The 15489-nt window shown below is 60.6% G+C and overlaps 2 protein-coding genes across 2 annotated transcripts; both read left to right on the top strand.

Moving 5' to 3' along the window:
* The first annotated feature begins 1595 nt into the window (after positions 1-1595).
* Positions 1596-5272, top strand: LOC118258611 (signaling lymphocytic activation molecule-like). The gene is made up of 7 exons (XM_035567480.1): positions 1596-1656; positions 1803-2129; positions 2456-2737; positions 3726-3821; positions 4422-4498; positions 4971-5066; positions 5216-5272. The coding sequence occupies exons 1-7, from the start codon at positions 1596-1598 to the stop codon at positions 5270-5272; spliced, it is 996 nt and encodes a 331-aa protein (XP_035423373.1).
* A 2712-nt stretch (positions 5273-7984) lies between these two features.
* Positions 7985-14056, top strand: LOC118258610 (T-lymphocyte surface antigen Ly-9-like). Its single transcript, XM_050715827.1, has 8 exons — positions 7985-8015; positions 10291-10584; positions 10668-10931; positions 11696-11791; positions 11881-11925; positions 13247-13299; positions 13628-13726; positions 14015-14056. Exons 1-8 carry the CDS (start codon positions 7985-7987, stop codon positions 14054-14056), a joined length of 924 nt encoding a protein of 307 aa, XP_050571784.1.
* The last annotated feature ends 1433 nt before the right edge of the window (positions 14057-15489 follow it).

Raw genomic sequence — 15489 nt, 5'->3', positions numbered from 1 at the left:
ATCGCCGGGCACAAACCGAAGGCTTCGGCCAGGAAACCGGCAGCTTCGTGGAGCTGGGGTTTCTGCTCATCTCTGCTGGCTCACTGTTACTAGAATACCTGCCCTTGAAATCTCCCCGGGGTTTTCTGCCCGGCCAGCATGCCGAAAGTCCCATGAACACAATACCTGACGCAAGGCCTGCTTCGGACCCCGCGCGTCGCTTGCGTTCCTCCAGCCCCTCCAGCTGGGTTTGTGTGGATGCTTTTGGCCCTCTTCGCATCCCTCCTACAGCACCCCTGCTCCAGCCGAGCCGCCTTCCCCATGGGGAAACATCTCCTCTCCCCGGGAGCGGCTTCTTGCCGGGACAGAGGGTTTTTCTAACGTGATGCAAAAAGGGCTTTTCCATTCGGTAATTAATCAGGAGCTTAACCGCTGCGCTCCAGGCCGCCGAGAAAAGACAACATCCAGCTCCGTGCTGGGCTTTACAGTAAACGTGGCAGCTGCTGGGTCAGCCGGGGCTCGGCATTTCTGGGGGATAACGGCCGTGTCTGCATGGCTGGGTCGGCGCCGTGGAGACGTAATTCACAGGGACAGCTCTGAAGCTGCTGTGTTTTGTGCCACAGAGGGGGAAAAAATAAGTGATGGCATGTACTCGGGACGGTGGGAGAGGAAAACAGTCACTCTGAGCTCTCTTGTGGTTTTTACTGGAACCGTATGTGCAGCAGGAGAGGCGGATACTGGGCTTATCTGGGCCCCACCAGGCTTGCTCTTCTGCAGCGAGTCCCACATTTTCCTTTTCCCTTCTGGGACAAGCCTCCACCTTGATGGAAGGAAGTGGGGGTGACATGGTGGGGTCCCCTCCGTGCTCCAGCAGTGAGCAGCGCTGAGCTGGCATCGGTCTCCACACTATTTCCTACAAAAACAAGCTCAGGGTTCACGGAGGCTGTGGGCTAATGTGAATCACGGGGTCACAGCCTGAAGCAGGAAAGGGTTGGGCAGAAGGGTAGAAGCCCTGAGTTGCACCTCTCCCAGGACAGCTGGGTGGGCAGGATGCTTTTGGGTACATTGGGGTGCATGCACAGTCCCACCATCATTGGAGCTGCTCAGTCGCCCTCTTGGTAAGATACAAGAGACACCCAAGAGACACCATGGGACCACCTCGTCTCCTCGCTGCCTGCCAGATCCTGGGTGAGAGGAGAAGGGAGATCCAGCCTGTGGGGCTTTGTTTCCTGCAATTCCTCAAAGAAAACTCCCCAGGGAGGTATCTGTAGCTGCAGCACTTCAGGGAGACGCATGCCTTGACGCACACCCAGCCGCAGGCTTTGGCCGAGGGCCACTGAGCATCGCTTCCCTCCAAGTGGCCCTGGTGTCACCAAGACTGCTCCAGGGTGCTCCGGCCACCCCATGGGCATCACCTCTCCATGGGACCAGGGCCACAAGTGCCTTCCCCTGCTCAAGGTGGCCCCGCTCCAGCGGGTGCTGAAGGGGTCCCTGTGAGCTTGGAGCACGCAGGGACGTTGGGGCACGGAGCCCCTCGCGTTCCCTCCTACCCTGAGAGCCGTGGCAGTCGCTGGTGCAGGATGTGGTGCGCGAGCAAGGGTTCAGGCGGGCTGAAAATGCCGTTCAGTAAAGCAGCCGAGCAGATTGTTGAGCAGATGCCATCTCCAGATTACCAGGGTGGGTCCAACACCGTTCCCTGCTCGTGCAGCTCGGGTGGCATCTGCTCTCCAGCAGCACCAGGGAGGGCGCAGCTTCTGCGAGCCCTCCGGGCTGTCCTCATGCATCTCTGCCTGCGTCAGCCCTTCTCTCTGCTCTCCTCCCAGGCATGGGCCGCGGGACGAGGGAGACTGTGCTGGGCACGCTGGGGAAGGCGACGGTTCTGTGGATCCCCCAGGAATTCCAGAACCTCACCCAGAGCTTTGGGATGGCCGTGTGGAAGCGGGACACAGAGGACCCGCATAGCAAGAACGTTCTGCTCAAGTACTTGGATGGAAACTACACCAACTACAATCCGAGCCAGAACCGCTTCCACTCCTCCAACTTCTCGCTAGAGATCCTCAACACCAAGCGGCAGGACCAGAGGCTCTACGAGTACATCATCAGCAAGGACGCGGAGGAGAAGGTCTGGCAGATACAGCTGGAAGTGTATGGTGAGAGGCGCTGGTTTCGGAGAGCCGTGATGGCCTCTTGTGGTGCTGGGAGCGGGTCTGGGAGGTGGGCAGCAATGGGGTGGGGTGTGGGGGTGGCGAGAGATGCCCCCCGTGATGTCCAGGACCCTCTCTGGTATCCCAGGAGTATTTGGATACATGCAGACCTCGTCCCCATTTGGAGAGGCCGCAGCAGGCCCAGGGCCAGATCGGTTTCTTCCCACCCCCCTCGGAGCTAGGAGAGGTCGGTGGGATTTCCCAGGCCAAGGGACGAGGCGGCGTTTCCGTCCTTCCCCAGAAACGAGCCTCTGTCCCCTCTCCCCATCCAGAGCCGGTGTCCGATCCCGACATCCAGGTCCTCAGCTGGGCTCTGGCCAACGACAGCTGCACCGTCACCCTCAACTGCATGGCGGCCAGGGGGGACAACGTGTCCTACAGCTGGGCCGGCCTGGAGGCCAGCACCTCATCGCCCTGCGCCCACAACGGCAGCCTCCTGCACCTCTCCTATCACCTCAACGCCAGCAGCCTGGCCTGCGCCTGCACCGCCAGCAACCCTGTCAGCAGCAGCGCCGTCACCTTCAACTCCTCCGCCTGCAGCTTCGAGCAGCGGGGTGAGTCCCCGGGGACGCTACAGCCGCCGACCCGGCTCTTTCCCACCTCCAGCCCCGCTCTGGCTCTGCAGGGGATTTTTTTTTCACGTTTCTTTCGGCAGCCTCAGAGGAGCCTTTTGCAGGAAAAGCGGCCGCAGCATCGCCTGCTCAGGGCTGCCCGGTCCTTCCCGTAAATGCCGAGCCGTGGGTCTCATCCGCCGCCCCGCTCTTGCTGCGCCCCGGTGCCCAGGGCTCATTTTCAATGCATGAGACTTGCACGCCGGGAGGGCCGGGGGGGATGAAAAACCTCGGTGACAACTTCCCCTTTGGAGGTTCTCGGGGCAAAAGCCGTGCTCTCTCTCGCTGGGGTTTTCTTGCCCTTCCTCGTGACGTGGGGACTTTTGCTGGGGCCGGGGGAAGCAGCGGCTGCCCCTTTCCCTGGGGACACGGCGTGAAGTCACCTCCCTGCGGTGCTGACCCATGCCAGGGCTCTCGCAGCGCCCTGTGCCCAGTAAACAACCCCGTGGCGTCTCCAGGCCTCCCCAGACTGGGAAAGGAAGATGCCAAAAGGAGATGATGCCAGGGTTTCGGGCGTGTTTGTCCCCCCTCATCCCCCCAAGCCCCTTGCACATGGGGACACCCCTGTGCCACACGCATTAACGGTGGTGGCAGCCTGGTGCCACCCTCAGAGCTCTGTCCCCAGGCTCCCTTCCCATGCACTTGCAGCACCCAGGGGCTATCTCCCTGCAGATCCCTGCGAAGCCACCAGAGCTGTATTTAGGGCCTTATCTGGCCCCAATCTAGCCCCCAGCAGCTTTTTCGCTGACGGCTGCAGTTTGGAGGCGCTTATTGAAAGCCGAGTTCAAAAGAGAGTATTTCCTGCCCCTTGTTTCCTGTTCTACCGAAAAATCAGCCTCAGATGTAGGTGACAAGACCCAGGATGGTTTTAAATGGGGAGGTTTTTCTGCTGGGGGGCTGGTGCTGACCGTTTCCCCTCTCTGCACTGCAGGCAGCGCCAGGCCGGGGCCGAACCTGGTGCTGGCAGTGGCAGTGCCCATAGCGGTTGCGCTCATCTTCGTCGGGGTCTTCACTGCCATACGCACGGGTGAGTGTCAGGGAGTGCAGCCGGGGGCATGGGGGGGTGTTTGGGGGGGGACAGGAGGGGATCACAGCCCCCCCAGCCAGGCTGATCCCTGCAGTACCTCGTCTTGGGGTCCGTGGCCCTGGGGAGGGAGTGAAACCTGCTTCTTTTGAAGCACGGGGTAAAAGGGAGGAAGGAAACCAGCTTAAAAAAGAAATATATATTTATATATATGTATATACCTGCTTCACCTAGCACATGGTCTCAAGTGCTTTACCCGGATGCTATGCTTCTGTGATTGTATCACACGGTTTCGAGGGGAAATGCATGATCCCAGCCCAAATTTGCGAGAGCATCATCTCCCCAGACGCCTCGGTGGGGGCGACGGCCGCCCCGCTCCCCTGTCCCCTGTGCAGGGACAAATTCACAAAGGGGGACAAAATTCACAAAGGGACAAATTCACCGTGCTGGGGACGTGCGGCGCTGAGCCCACCGGCCTGCAGTGCTGGGGAAACACCAAGGCCATCCCTTGCAATGCTTTGGGGTTGGGAGCAGGGTGTGAGGGTTGTCCCCAGCTGCTGTCCCGTGGCACCACAGTGACTTTGTCCGTCTCCCCCGGGGCAGGCCAGCTGCGGAAGCATGCGCCATTCGCCGAGGACAGCGAGGTGCACACCATCTACTCCCAAGTGCAGCGGGTGGAGGTGAGAGAGCCCAGCCCAGGCATGGGGGTTGATGCTCGGGGGGCTGCAGCCTGGGTTCGAGCAGCGGGGAAGGCAGCGGTACCCCGAAGCCGTGCGGGGTGCGCGCTCGTGGCTCTGCGTGCGGTGGGCTTTGGTCACTGGGTGTCGATGTGGCTGGTGGGGGCTGAGTCAGGGAGGCGGCGAGATCGTGCCCGTGGTGGGAATTGGGGATCATGGGCCCCTGGGTGTCACCCCCCAGCATGGTGAGGTCCCGAGAACCATCCTGGTGGCCTTAGTTTGGGATTTTCTGGGAATAAAGTTGGGTGCTGCAGCTTCCCCAGCCCCTAACATCCTGGGGGTGGCTCTGGGGGAAAGTATTCCCTTCCCAAATCCTGCTCCGGGATGAAATTGGTGTCCTGCTGAAGGGCTGAAGGGAGGGAAGAGCCCCCGCAGCGACCTGTCTGGCACTGTTCACCCCTTGCTCCCCGCACAGAAGCAGAAAATCCCCTGCAGTCCCCCTGGCACGGAGCACCCCTCCTGCACCACCATCTACGCCGCAGCCACCGGCTTGCCCCCGGACACAGCCCAGGCCCCCGGCCGGATCCAGCACAGCCCCTGGGCAGAGCCGCCCACCCCACAGGGCCGCTCGCCCCTCTCGCAGGTAAGGGAACGTGGATTCCCCACTTTGGGCACCCCAATTTGGGCACCTCGCTCACCCCCTTCTTTCCTTGCGAGCAGAGCCCCGACACGGAGCCCACGACGGTTTACGCCAGCGTGACGCTGCCCATGATCTGAGCCCCCCTGCGCGGCGGTAGCCTGGCCCCGAGACCCCCGGCATCCGCGCCCCGTGACCAGCACCCGCATCCCGGGCTGGGGGGATCCCGCTCAGCCCTGCCAAATAGGGCAGGCCCCTCCAGCACCCAAAAAAGCTGCTCCCAGCCCCGAAAAAGCTGGCGTCGAGTAACGGTGGAGCCCAGTGCAGGACCGGAGTGGGGAAAGGCTTCGCTGCGGGCTGGGGCTGCGGGACAAGTGGTTGAGATGCTGAGCACCGGGAGAGGAGCTGGATGCGACCCCACAGGCGGCAGCCTCCGGGGGCGAGGCAGGACGTGGCCGGGGGAGGCTGCGGGACCCCACGGCTGCAGCCCACGGCCCCGGCTTCGCTAGAGGGAGCCCACGGCCCGCGACACCGGGAAAAAAAAAAAAAGAAAAAAAAGAAAAAAAAAAGAAGAAGGACAAATCACCAAAAAAAACCCAAACAAATCGCAAGCGGGGTTACAAGCTCTGCTCCGTGGCAGCTTGCACGAGGCGCGGGTTTGGGTCTGACTGCTGCAGAAATTTGGGTTGCACAACGCTGGGCAGGGCACCCGGCGCCGCTCACCCGTGGCCACGCTTGGGAAGGGGCCGCATCCTGCTGCGCTCCGCCACCCCCTCGTCTGCCACGGCTGCTGCTCCAGGTGGACTTCCAAGAGCTGGACTTCTGGCTGAGCCAGCATCCAGCAGCGGGGTGCTGGGGGTGGCCGGGAGCCCCCCCAGGACCACCAACGGTCCCAGCCCGAGCTGTTCTCGAACCCCAGCAGCAGGTCGGATCTCGCGTGCGGCTGCAGGAAAAACAAAGTTCCAGGAACGCCTTTCAGAGAGGTTTAGGGGAGGGACGCGCCGGGGGCTGCAGCTGGATCAGGTGCTGGCAGCGAGAAGATGAATTGGTGTTTTGCACGTCCCGAGCTTCCTCCTTGTGTTACATCAGCAGATCAGCTGAGCTGCTTCCTTGGAAAAGTCTGCTTGCAAAGCTGTCACTTCCACCAGGAACCTAGAAGAAGAAGAAGGGCAAAGTCATGCTTCACTTTGCGCCCCTAAAACGGGGTCAAATCCCCGATTTCTGTGCCTGGCAGGGTGCAGCCCGCTGCTCTCTCGTTCGTCCTTGCAGAAATACAGGTCTGACCCTGCGATGTGCAATCACAGCCCACCTGCGGAGTGCGGGGGGACTCAAAATGCTCAGGATGGTAAAAAAAAAAAAAAAAAAAAAAAAGCTGATGTTGTCCCAGAGCCAAGGCAGTGTAACTGCAGGTGAAGCAGCGCTGGTGCTGCAGACCCACACGGCTGCTGGTGAGGGTGGGATGACCAAAGGGGGCTGTGGGTGGTTCTTCCTGTGGGGCATCTCCTCCTGCCCCTGCTCTTGTCCCATCCCAGGGCATTGTGAAAGAGAGGAGCTGTTTTTAATGGATTGCTTGTGATTTTCTTACTTCATGTGCACTTCTTCCCACCTCAGCTATAGTGCAGTTCAGCGGGGCTAATTACCCCACAGGACTGATTTATCTCATTTCCCTGCTCTTGCTCAGCCTCCTCACCCAGCCTCCCACAGCACTGCATCAGGGCAGGATCGCGGCAGCCCCCGCGAGCAGCTGAAACCCCTTCCCTTGCCATGGTAGAGGAACCAGCGGTATTTTAAAGCCAGACATTGCCAGCTCGCTTCCTTCGCCTGAATTTCAGTATGACATCGGGGTCATGCTGCACCCCGGAAGGTCTGGCGGCGGAGGCGTTCCTTGGACGGTTTTGGGGATGGAGAGTTTGGATCTCGTCGTCCCTTACAAAGGATGCCCCGGTGATGTGGGTCCATCAGCGCCAAACCACGATGCCCCCTGCTCCCTCGGGGCTGGCTGTTGGGACACTTGTCACCACCATGCACTTTGTCACGGCTGCCACACTTTGCTTGGACATGGTGTTTCTCTGTTTTGGTTTCCATTCTGTGTATTCCACGGGTTTTTCTTGCACCTTACTCCTCCTCGTGACGGGCCAGACGCTGCTGTGTGAAGTCAGTCAGTGGGATCCCCTTGGCCGGCTGCATGGTGCCCACCCAGCCGCTCTCTCACACCCTTTTCTCAACAGAAGGGGGGGAGAAAATACGTGGAAAAATCTCCTGGGCTGAGACAAGGACAGGGGGGCACTCACCAGTCACTGCCATGGGCAAAACAGACTCGACTTGGGGAAAATTAATTTATTTCCAGTTGGTAACAGAGTAGGATAGTGAGGAACAACAAAATAAAAATATTTCCCTCTCACCCTCCCCTTCTTCCCAGGTTCACTCCCAGCCTTTCCGTGGTCAGTCCGTAACACTTTGTCTCTGTCGCCCCTTGCTCCTCCCTATCCCAGGGGGGGAATATCCCGTGGGGTACAATCCTGCCCCAGCTGCCTGGCTCCTTCCCCTGGGCTGCGCTTCTTCAAGAACTGCCCCAGGGTCAGGTAGTTGGCAGGTTGCAGTCCTTCAGGAGGGGGCTGCGGTGGTGGGGGCTTCACTGGGGGCTGCAGTGGTGGTGTCAGCTCCATCGGGGTCCTGGGGCCAGCCCGAGCACAGCTGCCGCAAGCAGCCAACAGACGCAGCAGCCTCTGGGTTCTGCTTTAGCACCTTCCGAACCTTCTGGGGCCAAGGTCCAAGACCAGTGGGGGACCCCTGGGCCCTCTCTGAGGAACAAGAGGGGTGATGTGATGGAGGGGCATCCCAAAACCGACAAAATGGGGCCTAAAGCAGGGTCACCTCCAGCAGGTAAGCAAGGAAGTGCCTGCGAGGTCCCGTTAAGGAGAAATTCCCCAAGCCCTTCCTGGGTGCTTGAGGTCCTGGGGGGGGGGGGGGGGGGCTCTCCCTAGGAGTATTTACACACGCAGGAAGGGGAGTGAACGCGAGGAGTCAGAGATCAGCGTGCGGCCGTGGGGCTGCCCTTAGGAGGCGAGGGGAGACGGCTCCTGCGGCTGCAGCGTCACAGAGGGGGGACGCAGGGGTGCAGGGTGGGCAGAGGGTAGGGAGAGCTGTCCCTGGTGTGGGAGAGCATCTGGGGCCCCGGGGGGCAGCCCGGGCATTCTGAAACCTCACAGACATGGCCCTGGGTAAGCTGCTTGAGGTTGGAAAAATCTGCAGAAGTCCCATCCCCAACGAACCAGCCCAGGGGTCTTGAAGAGCTGTTTTGGAGGAAGTGAGAAACAGAAAAAGGCGTAGTGTGATCTTCTTCCTTCTCTTGCCGCAAACCACGAGAGAGCTGAGGGCAGAGAGCGCGCCGTGCTCCGATGGAGGTGTTTGTGTGCCTGCTCCTTGCCTGCCTCCTGCGCCGAGCAGGTAAGGGCAGGATGCTCCTATCCCCGGGTGCCACGAAGGAAGGGAGGGAGCCCACGGGTGGAGGCAGTCTGGGGATGCCCACGAGAGCAGAGAGCCCGGGACGAGCTGGTGTGTGCCGGTGCGAGTGCCCTACGTGGGGACAGGGCTTGTTTTTTCACCCCATTACAAGGGCTCGGCTCCGCTGTCCCACAAGGGATGGGTGAATCACGCCCAGCACATCCCAGACCTGCTCCTGGTCCCACCCTCGCGTGGCCCCCACTAACGGGTGAATGTGCTGGGCCTCAGCCCCAGCCCGGCCTCCGTCCAGCTGCTGCCAGATGTGCCCCAGATGTGCACTTTTGCCCTTCTGCTCCGTGTCCGGCGGCGACCACGGGGTCTGCTCCCCGTGGCTGCCCGCGTGTTGTTTCTGAGCCTGCTGCCTGTCCAGGGTTTCGTTACGGGGAGCTCAGGTCTGTTTTTGGAAAGAGGAGCTTTCTGGTTGTTTTCAGGCTGCTGCAGACACTGGGACGTTTGTCGCCACGAGTCTCAGGAACTCCTGGGCACAGAAGTAATATCGAGGGAGGTCTGGAAGGGTGAATCGTGTGAATTCCCATCTGGCTCTTGCAACCAGATGTCTCCAAGACTTGGTGGGGTGGCTCAGGATTTAAGCAGGCACTGGTGCAGGACGGGCTTTGCTCCCATGCTGGCTGGAGATGCTGCTTTTCTCCTCCTCTCTTCCTAACCAAGACTTCTGGGCAGGGTCTGCAGGTGGCTGTGGCCAAAAGAGAAACTGTCAGGTGCAGGGGGAAAGCAGCAGAGATGCCGCAGGAGCCCCCGGGGCCTCCAGGACGAGCGCGCCCTGCCTGCAGCATTTCCTCCCCGAGCACTATCTCCTCTGCCAGCTTTTTCCCCTCCCTGCAGCGGGGGGAGCGCGTCCCCGGAGGGGTCCCCGGGGCAGGGGGGTGCGGACAGAAGTGCCTTTGCTTGGCCTCGACGAAGAGCACCCTTGGGAAGAGAGCAGCGTCTCGGGGCCAGGATCCACCCTTTCCAGGCTCTGGTGGGGAAACCTCCCCCCTCCCAGCCCAGCCCAGCTGGGGCAGCACAGATTTGATCTGGGGAGCAGTCAAAACAACAGCAATATGTCTTCTTCCTCCTCAGAAGAGGGAAGAAGTCACAAAATCAGAGAAGCAGCCACCTGCTTTCTTGCTCATTTGGATGAGCTTGGTCATATTTCTTGTAAGAAAAGGGAACCTCCTTGATTTTTTTTTTGGAGCCGTCACAAATTCCACCTTGTGCTTTTTGCTTTGCACCTTGGGGCTTTGTCCCTTGCACGCTCCTGGGGCCTGCGAAGCAGCGTGAGTCTCGCAGCTGAGAGCAGCCACAACCACGTGCCGATCGCTTGTGGGACGCGAAAGCACCGGTCCTGCCGCGGGACCTCATCCCGGAGTAAAACATGTGGGACCCCCCAGCTCCTGCAACCGCCCCATGATGGGGCTGGTTCTCAGCACCCTCACATCCAGAGCCGCGGCGATGCACCGGCCGTCCTCGTGCCACGCATGCTGTGCTGGCTGGGGAGCAGCACGGAGGGCGATTCAGGGCCCGGACCTCAAAGAACCCCAAAGGCCTAAGGTCGGGGGGGCTCCACACGCAGGACTGAACCTGCACCTTGAGCACAGCACCGCCAAACCCACTTCGTTTCGTGCTCGGGGCTCAGCCTGGTTTTTCTCCCCAGCGTGTGCCAGCAGTACGTTAGAAGTGGATGGAGCCGAGGGCAGGTCCATCACGTTTCACCTTCAGGGCCTGAAAGGAGAAAATTTGGCCTGGAGCTTTCGTGGAGAGACCATACTTACCATCAAACTGGGAGAGTCTCCCGATCCCTCGTTTTATGAGGACTCCTACAAGTCACGCGTGACCTTCCCTGAGAACGGCAGCGCGCTCACCATCTCCCAGCTGGGGAAGAAAGATGCCGGCATCTACACAGCAAAAAATTCCGTGTTTAAAGCCAGCTTCTTCCTGCAGGTGTACAGTGAGTGCCTTTTCATGTTTCGGCCTCGTGCCAGGAGCGAAGGGTGGGAGATGTTTGAGAGCCCCCCTCCCCGTTTCCCCCAGGCGTGCTGCAGGAGCCGGCGGTGACCTGCGCGTCGTGGAACTGCTCGGCCGACGGCTGCCGCTACACCCTGCGCTGCGCCGTGCACACCCCCGGGAACAAATCCTTCTCCTGGAGCCACGGCGAGCAGCTGGATGCCGAGGGGCCCGAGGTGGTGGTGGAGGCGCCGCCCCCGGGGGAGCTGGATGTGCTCTCCTACACCTGCACGGTGCGAAACCCCGTCAGCAGCAGCAACGCCACCGTCTCGCCCGCCGCCCTCTGCACAGGTGAGAGCCCTCAAAGGATGCGCGGATGGGGGCCGGGGGATGCTGGCGGGGACGGGACGCATCCTGATCCCAGCCGGGCACTCCTCAGGCTCTCAGAAAGCAGAGAGAGCGCGGCCCCCCCCCCGGGGTGGGGGGCTTTGCCGAAGCGCTCACCTCTCTCCCCTGTCCCTGTTCTCTTCCCCACGCCGTGCTGCCAGAAAACACAACCCGCTCTCCTGCCACCGGTGAGCTGCCGTGCCGCCCCATCCACGTCCTGTCCCCAAGTGTCACAGGGTGCCCGAGCCAGCGCTGCCGGCACTGGGCTGCCCCGACCCTGCGCTGGAGGCCAGGGGGCCTGAGGCTGGAGCAGTTCATCTCTTCCTGCAGCTCGGGGGCGAAGGGGGGGCGATATCCAGCCTTTCTGAGCATCCTCAGCATCCGTGCACTGTCTCTGCCACCTGAGAAAATTTGGAGTGGGAGGTCTGGGTCAGTCCCCGAATGTCCCAGCTTGGGATCAGAGCAGGGAACTATTAATGCAATGGGGAGGCAGAGCTGGGGAGGTGCAAGAGCAGTAGCTCGCCCCAGTACAGCGCATCGGCTCCTGCCAGCCTTGCACCACGTCCCCATGAAATAAGAGCTCCTGCCGAGCAGGGGAGGGCTGAGCAGGGGTCAGCAGCAGAGCTGCGCTCCTTTACCCCCGGGTCTGACGCTGGGAAGAGGCCGATGAGCTTCAGGACGTGCCCAAACGACTCCTCCGTGATCACCGGACCCTCTTCTCTCTCCAGACAGCTACAGGAGCAGCTTTACCGGCACCGTAGCCGCGATGGTGATCATAGTGCTAATAATCCTGGCTGTCCTCTTGGCCTTCTTGATATTCCAAGGTAAGGCTCTGCCTGCAGGCCCCAGCCTCTGCAGCGCTGCCCCGCGCGTGGGCTGCTGGTGACGGAGCCCGGTGTCGCTTCTCCCCCAGGCAGGAAGATCTGCAACCCCTCCATGCCCGCAGCTCCTGCTACAGGTAGGATTTTCAGGCTCCCCCAGGTGTTTCCTTCCTTCCTCAATTTTCTTGGTGAGGACAGGCTGGTCACCAAGATCAGGAGGGAATTCAGCCACTGCCAGGGCTTGGCGCCGCAGCATAGCCACTCTCACAGCCCCCCAAAAGCTTTAACCCCCCCGGGACATGCTAGAGGTCGCCGTCCATCCTCCCTCGAGCCCAGGTAGTGCTCGAGGCTGGGGCTGGCGAGCCCCCAGCACCTCCCTGTGCCCCCATCCTGCACGCACGGTGACAGGGACAGACGTCCCTGACCGCCCCCCTCCTCCCCGGGGTGATGCTGCGGCCGCTGGAGCCATCCCCTGCCCTGGTCCCTCACTGGAGACCTTTGTGCCCTCCCCAAGGGAAGAAAGCGGAGCCGTGAGGACAGCGCCAAAGCACGAGAGGGACTTTGGGGACAATCTGAAGGCAGCAGCAGAGGGGGTGTAGAGAAGTGAAGCGGCCCCACTGCAGCACCGTGCCCAGCCCGAGCGACTCCTGCCTGCCTGCGCTGCCCCTAAGAGCCGCTGCCTGGATTCCTTGGGGCTGGGGGGCTTTGGGGGCAGAGCTCGGAGGTTTCCCCAAGAGCATGGCATCGCTTTCGGGTCCGTGTCCGGGGCTCAGGACACAATTGCAGCGGAGAGGCCGGGTGCAGCGAGAGGCTGCAGCACCTGCTGGTGTCTCCTCTCCCGGCATCGGCAGTGGGATGTGCCTGTGCCTTCCCAGAAGAGCTCTCCCTCGCCTTTTTTACGTGTGCATCTTGTTGTTTCACCAAGCTGAACTAAAGCTGTTGTGAACGGGGCAGTTGCTGCCCTTTGTTTCGCGTTTCTGTGTGCCCGGGCCGGGTGTGCAGGCGCACCCAGCACCAGGACCCAGGCTTTCTCCAGAAGCAGGACCCAGCTCTTCCACCAGGAACAGCAAAACTCTTCCCCTAAAAATTCCTCTCTGTGCAGGCCCAAGTCCCTGTGGCCATTTCAAATGACAGGCACTGAAATGTTGACCCCAAGCCAGGGTTATGAAGGACTTAAATCCCCCCATCCTCTGTCTGACGAGACAAAGACCGACAACGCTTCTTGCTGCAATGGCTGCAGCTTAAAATGGAGAGGCTAACACATGAAAACATCTTCTATTTAAATAAAAAGCTGATTTTCACTAGCAAGTTGCTTTGACTGTCTTTGGCTGCCAGTGCACAGCCGTGGCTCTGCAGGCTTGATGCCGGGATCCCCCCAGCCCTCGGCGAGGAGCCGGGTGCGCACCAGGGACGCCGCAGCCGGTTCCGGTGCTGACCTGCCCCTTTTTCTCCTTGCAGAGGTGGCAGCAGAATACCTGACGGTGTACGCTGAGGTTGGCATTGCCCATCAGGTGAGTCCCTGTGGGCTCACCCCTGACGACCCCCTTGGGGTCCCTGCGTGGGTTGGGGACAGCGCAGGGGACGCATGGTGGGGATGTGGAGGGAGGACGGCAGCCGGACAGCCCCGCTTTTATCTGCTGGTTCCTCCTGGGGACAGCAAAGGGGACGGCCGAGAGAAGCTGGCAAAGCCACAGCCACCTGCCTGTGCTTCCCCGTCTGTCACCAGGGACCAGCGCTGGGTCTTGGTCCCCAGCCCCACCAAATTCGGGTGGCCTTGGCTCCCCGAGCCATTACTTCTGTGCCCTGGAAACATTTAAAAAACTTTTTCCGCAAATGCAGGATTTCCCTCATGCACAGAGAAATGACCCAAAGAAGACGCCGGCCCCTGGGGCAGAGACCCCCAAAACCATTTATTCCACCATCCAGCCCATGGCCCAGGTGGGTTGGTGCTCGTGGCCATCTCCCGCTGTGGGGGGGAGGCGAGACCCTGGGGGGAGAAGTGGGAGCTGAGCGGGGCGGGGAGGCAGCGGGAAGGGGCAGCTCGTCCCTTGAGCGCATCGCAACGCCCTGGTGCTGGGGGCAGGGGCTTGGGGCAAGGACAGAGGGGTCGCCACTGCTTTTTCTCAGGGCCCAGCACTTCTAAGCAAGCCTGAGGGCCTCCTCTGATGTCACCAGAGGCATCGGCTGCTGGGAGCTTTGTATAGCTGTGTCCGTTTGTAACTGCAGGTGGATGATAACGAGCTGGGCGGCAGCACGCTGGGGTGCTAGGAGCGGATAAGCCTCTACTGGCCGGTCAGCGAGCTGGGTGCCACGGCACAGGCAGAGCCCAGCACACCCGTGAGCCTGCTCTGCTCGTGGTGCCAGCACGCCGGGCTGTGGCATCCCTTCCCGGCTCAGTACCACCGCCTCGGTCACCCTGGCCTCGGCACGAGGACGTAAGCACCTGGGGGATGCGGTGCAGGCAGAGACGCTCGTCTGGCGCAGGAGCTCTGCCCGTGTTTTGGCATCCAGGTGAGACTTCGGCTCCTCTTTCTGCACTCTCTGGCCAGAGAAACACGGAACAAAACTGCGGCTGCCGACCCGGCCCTGCCACGCAGAGACGCTGCTCCTGGGAGGCTCCTGCAGCGAGGAGCCTCGAGGAGGCTGCGCAAAGGGACGGGAAGCCCCAGGGAGAGTCCTAAAGCCACGTTTTTTTACTACACTTTTTAACCGTGCAAATACTTTGACTTCTTTGGTTATGGGACAAAGAGAAAGTAAAAATAACACTTTTAAAAACACGGTAAAAGAATGAGATGAAGGTGCACTGTGGTTTCAGCACTTGTGCTCGCTCCCCCAGTGCTCATGGGGAGCTGGTGAAGACCTCGCAGCTCCCCCACCACTCGTGGGGTTTCTTTGTGCCGCAAGCGAGCTGTTTGCAGCCCTGCATGAGACACTGCTGGGTGGGAAGTGGTCTGAGGTTGTCGGGCGGCAGGAGAAGGTCAGGGGAAAATGGGACAAGAAGCGTGGCTGGTGCTGTTGTGCTCACCTCCTTTGATGTATTTATACACGAGGTTTTATTCTTGCATGATGTGCTCGAGTGTGAGGTGCTGGAGCTGCAGCATTAGGCTGCTTCCAGGCGGAGCTGTGCCGAGCAGAGCAGCTCTCCGAGATGCTGCACGGGGCGGTAGCGGCTGCACAGCCCGGGCTCATCCCCACAGGGACTGGGTGAGGTCGGGATGCTTGCGGAGGACACGGTGCCCAGGTCTGCATCGTTCCCAGCAGAGCTGGCGCTGAGCAGGATGTGCACCTTGCCGTCAATTTTCCAGACAGACACCGCAGCCGTGGAAGCCTCTTCCTGTGCGTGCTGCTTCCCCCTGCTCTTTGTCTTGTCTGTGCGGATAGTAAATTATTCAGGGATGAAACCGGAGATTTCTTTGAAGTGCCTGGCACAGGAGAGCCCTCTAGGAGCTGCTGGAATAAAAATGCGTGACACATCTGAGCTCAATTTCTGTCTGCATATTTTTTTTGGGGTGGGGGGAAACAGTCTTATTAGTGACAAACCCGTGGTGTTACTTTGTTCTCCGCATTTTCACGGTGCAGCCAGATAAGACTTGTTTTTGTGTTTCTTGAATTTCTGCCGATCCATTCAAAAATAAAAAACCTCAGTGGGCCAAACGCTTTGCCAAGGGATTTGCCCCTGTGGCACCAAACCCGGCCCAGCC

This window comes from Cygnus atratus, chromosome 28 (assembly GCF_013377495.2).
Source record: "Cygnus atratus isolate AKBS03 ecotype Queensland, Australia chromosome 28, CAtr_DNAZoo_HiC_assembly, whole genome shotgun sequence".
NCBI classification, from domain to species: domain Eukaryota; kingdom Metazoa; phylum Chordata; class Aves; order Anseriformes; family Anatidae; genus Cygnus; species Cygnus atratus.
This window is presented reverse-complemented; position numbering and strand designations above follow the sequence as displayed.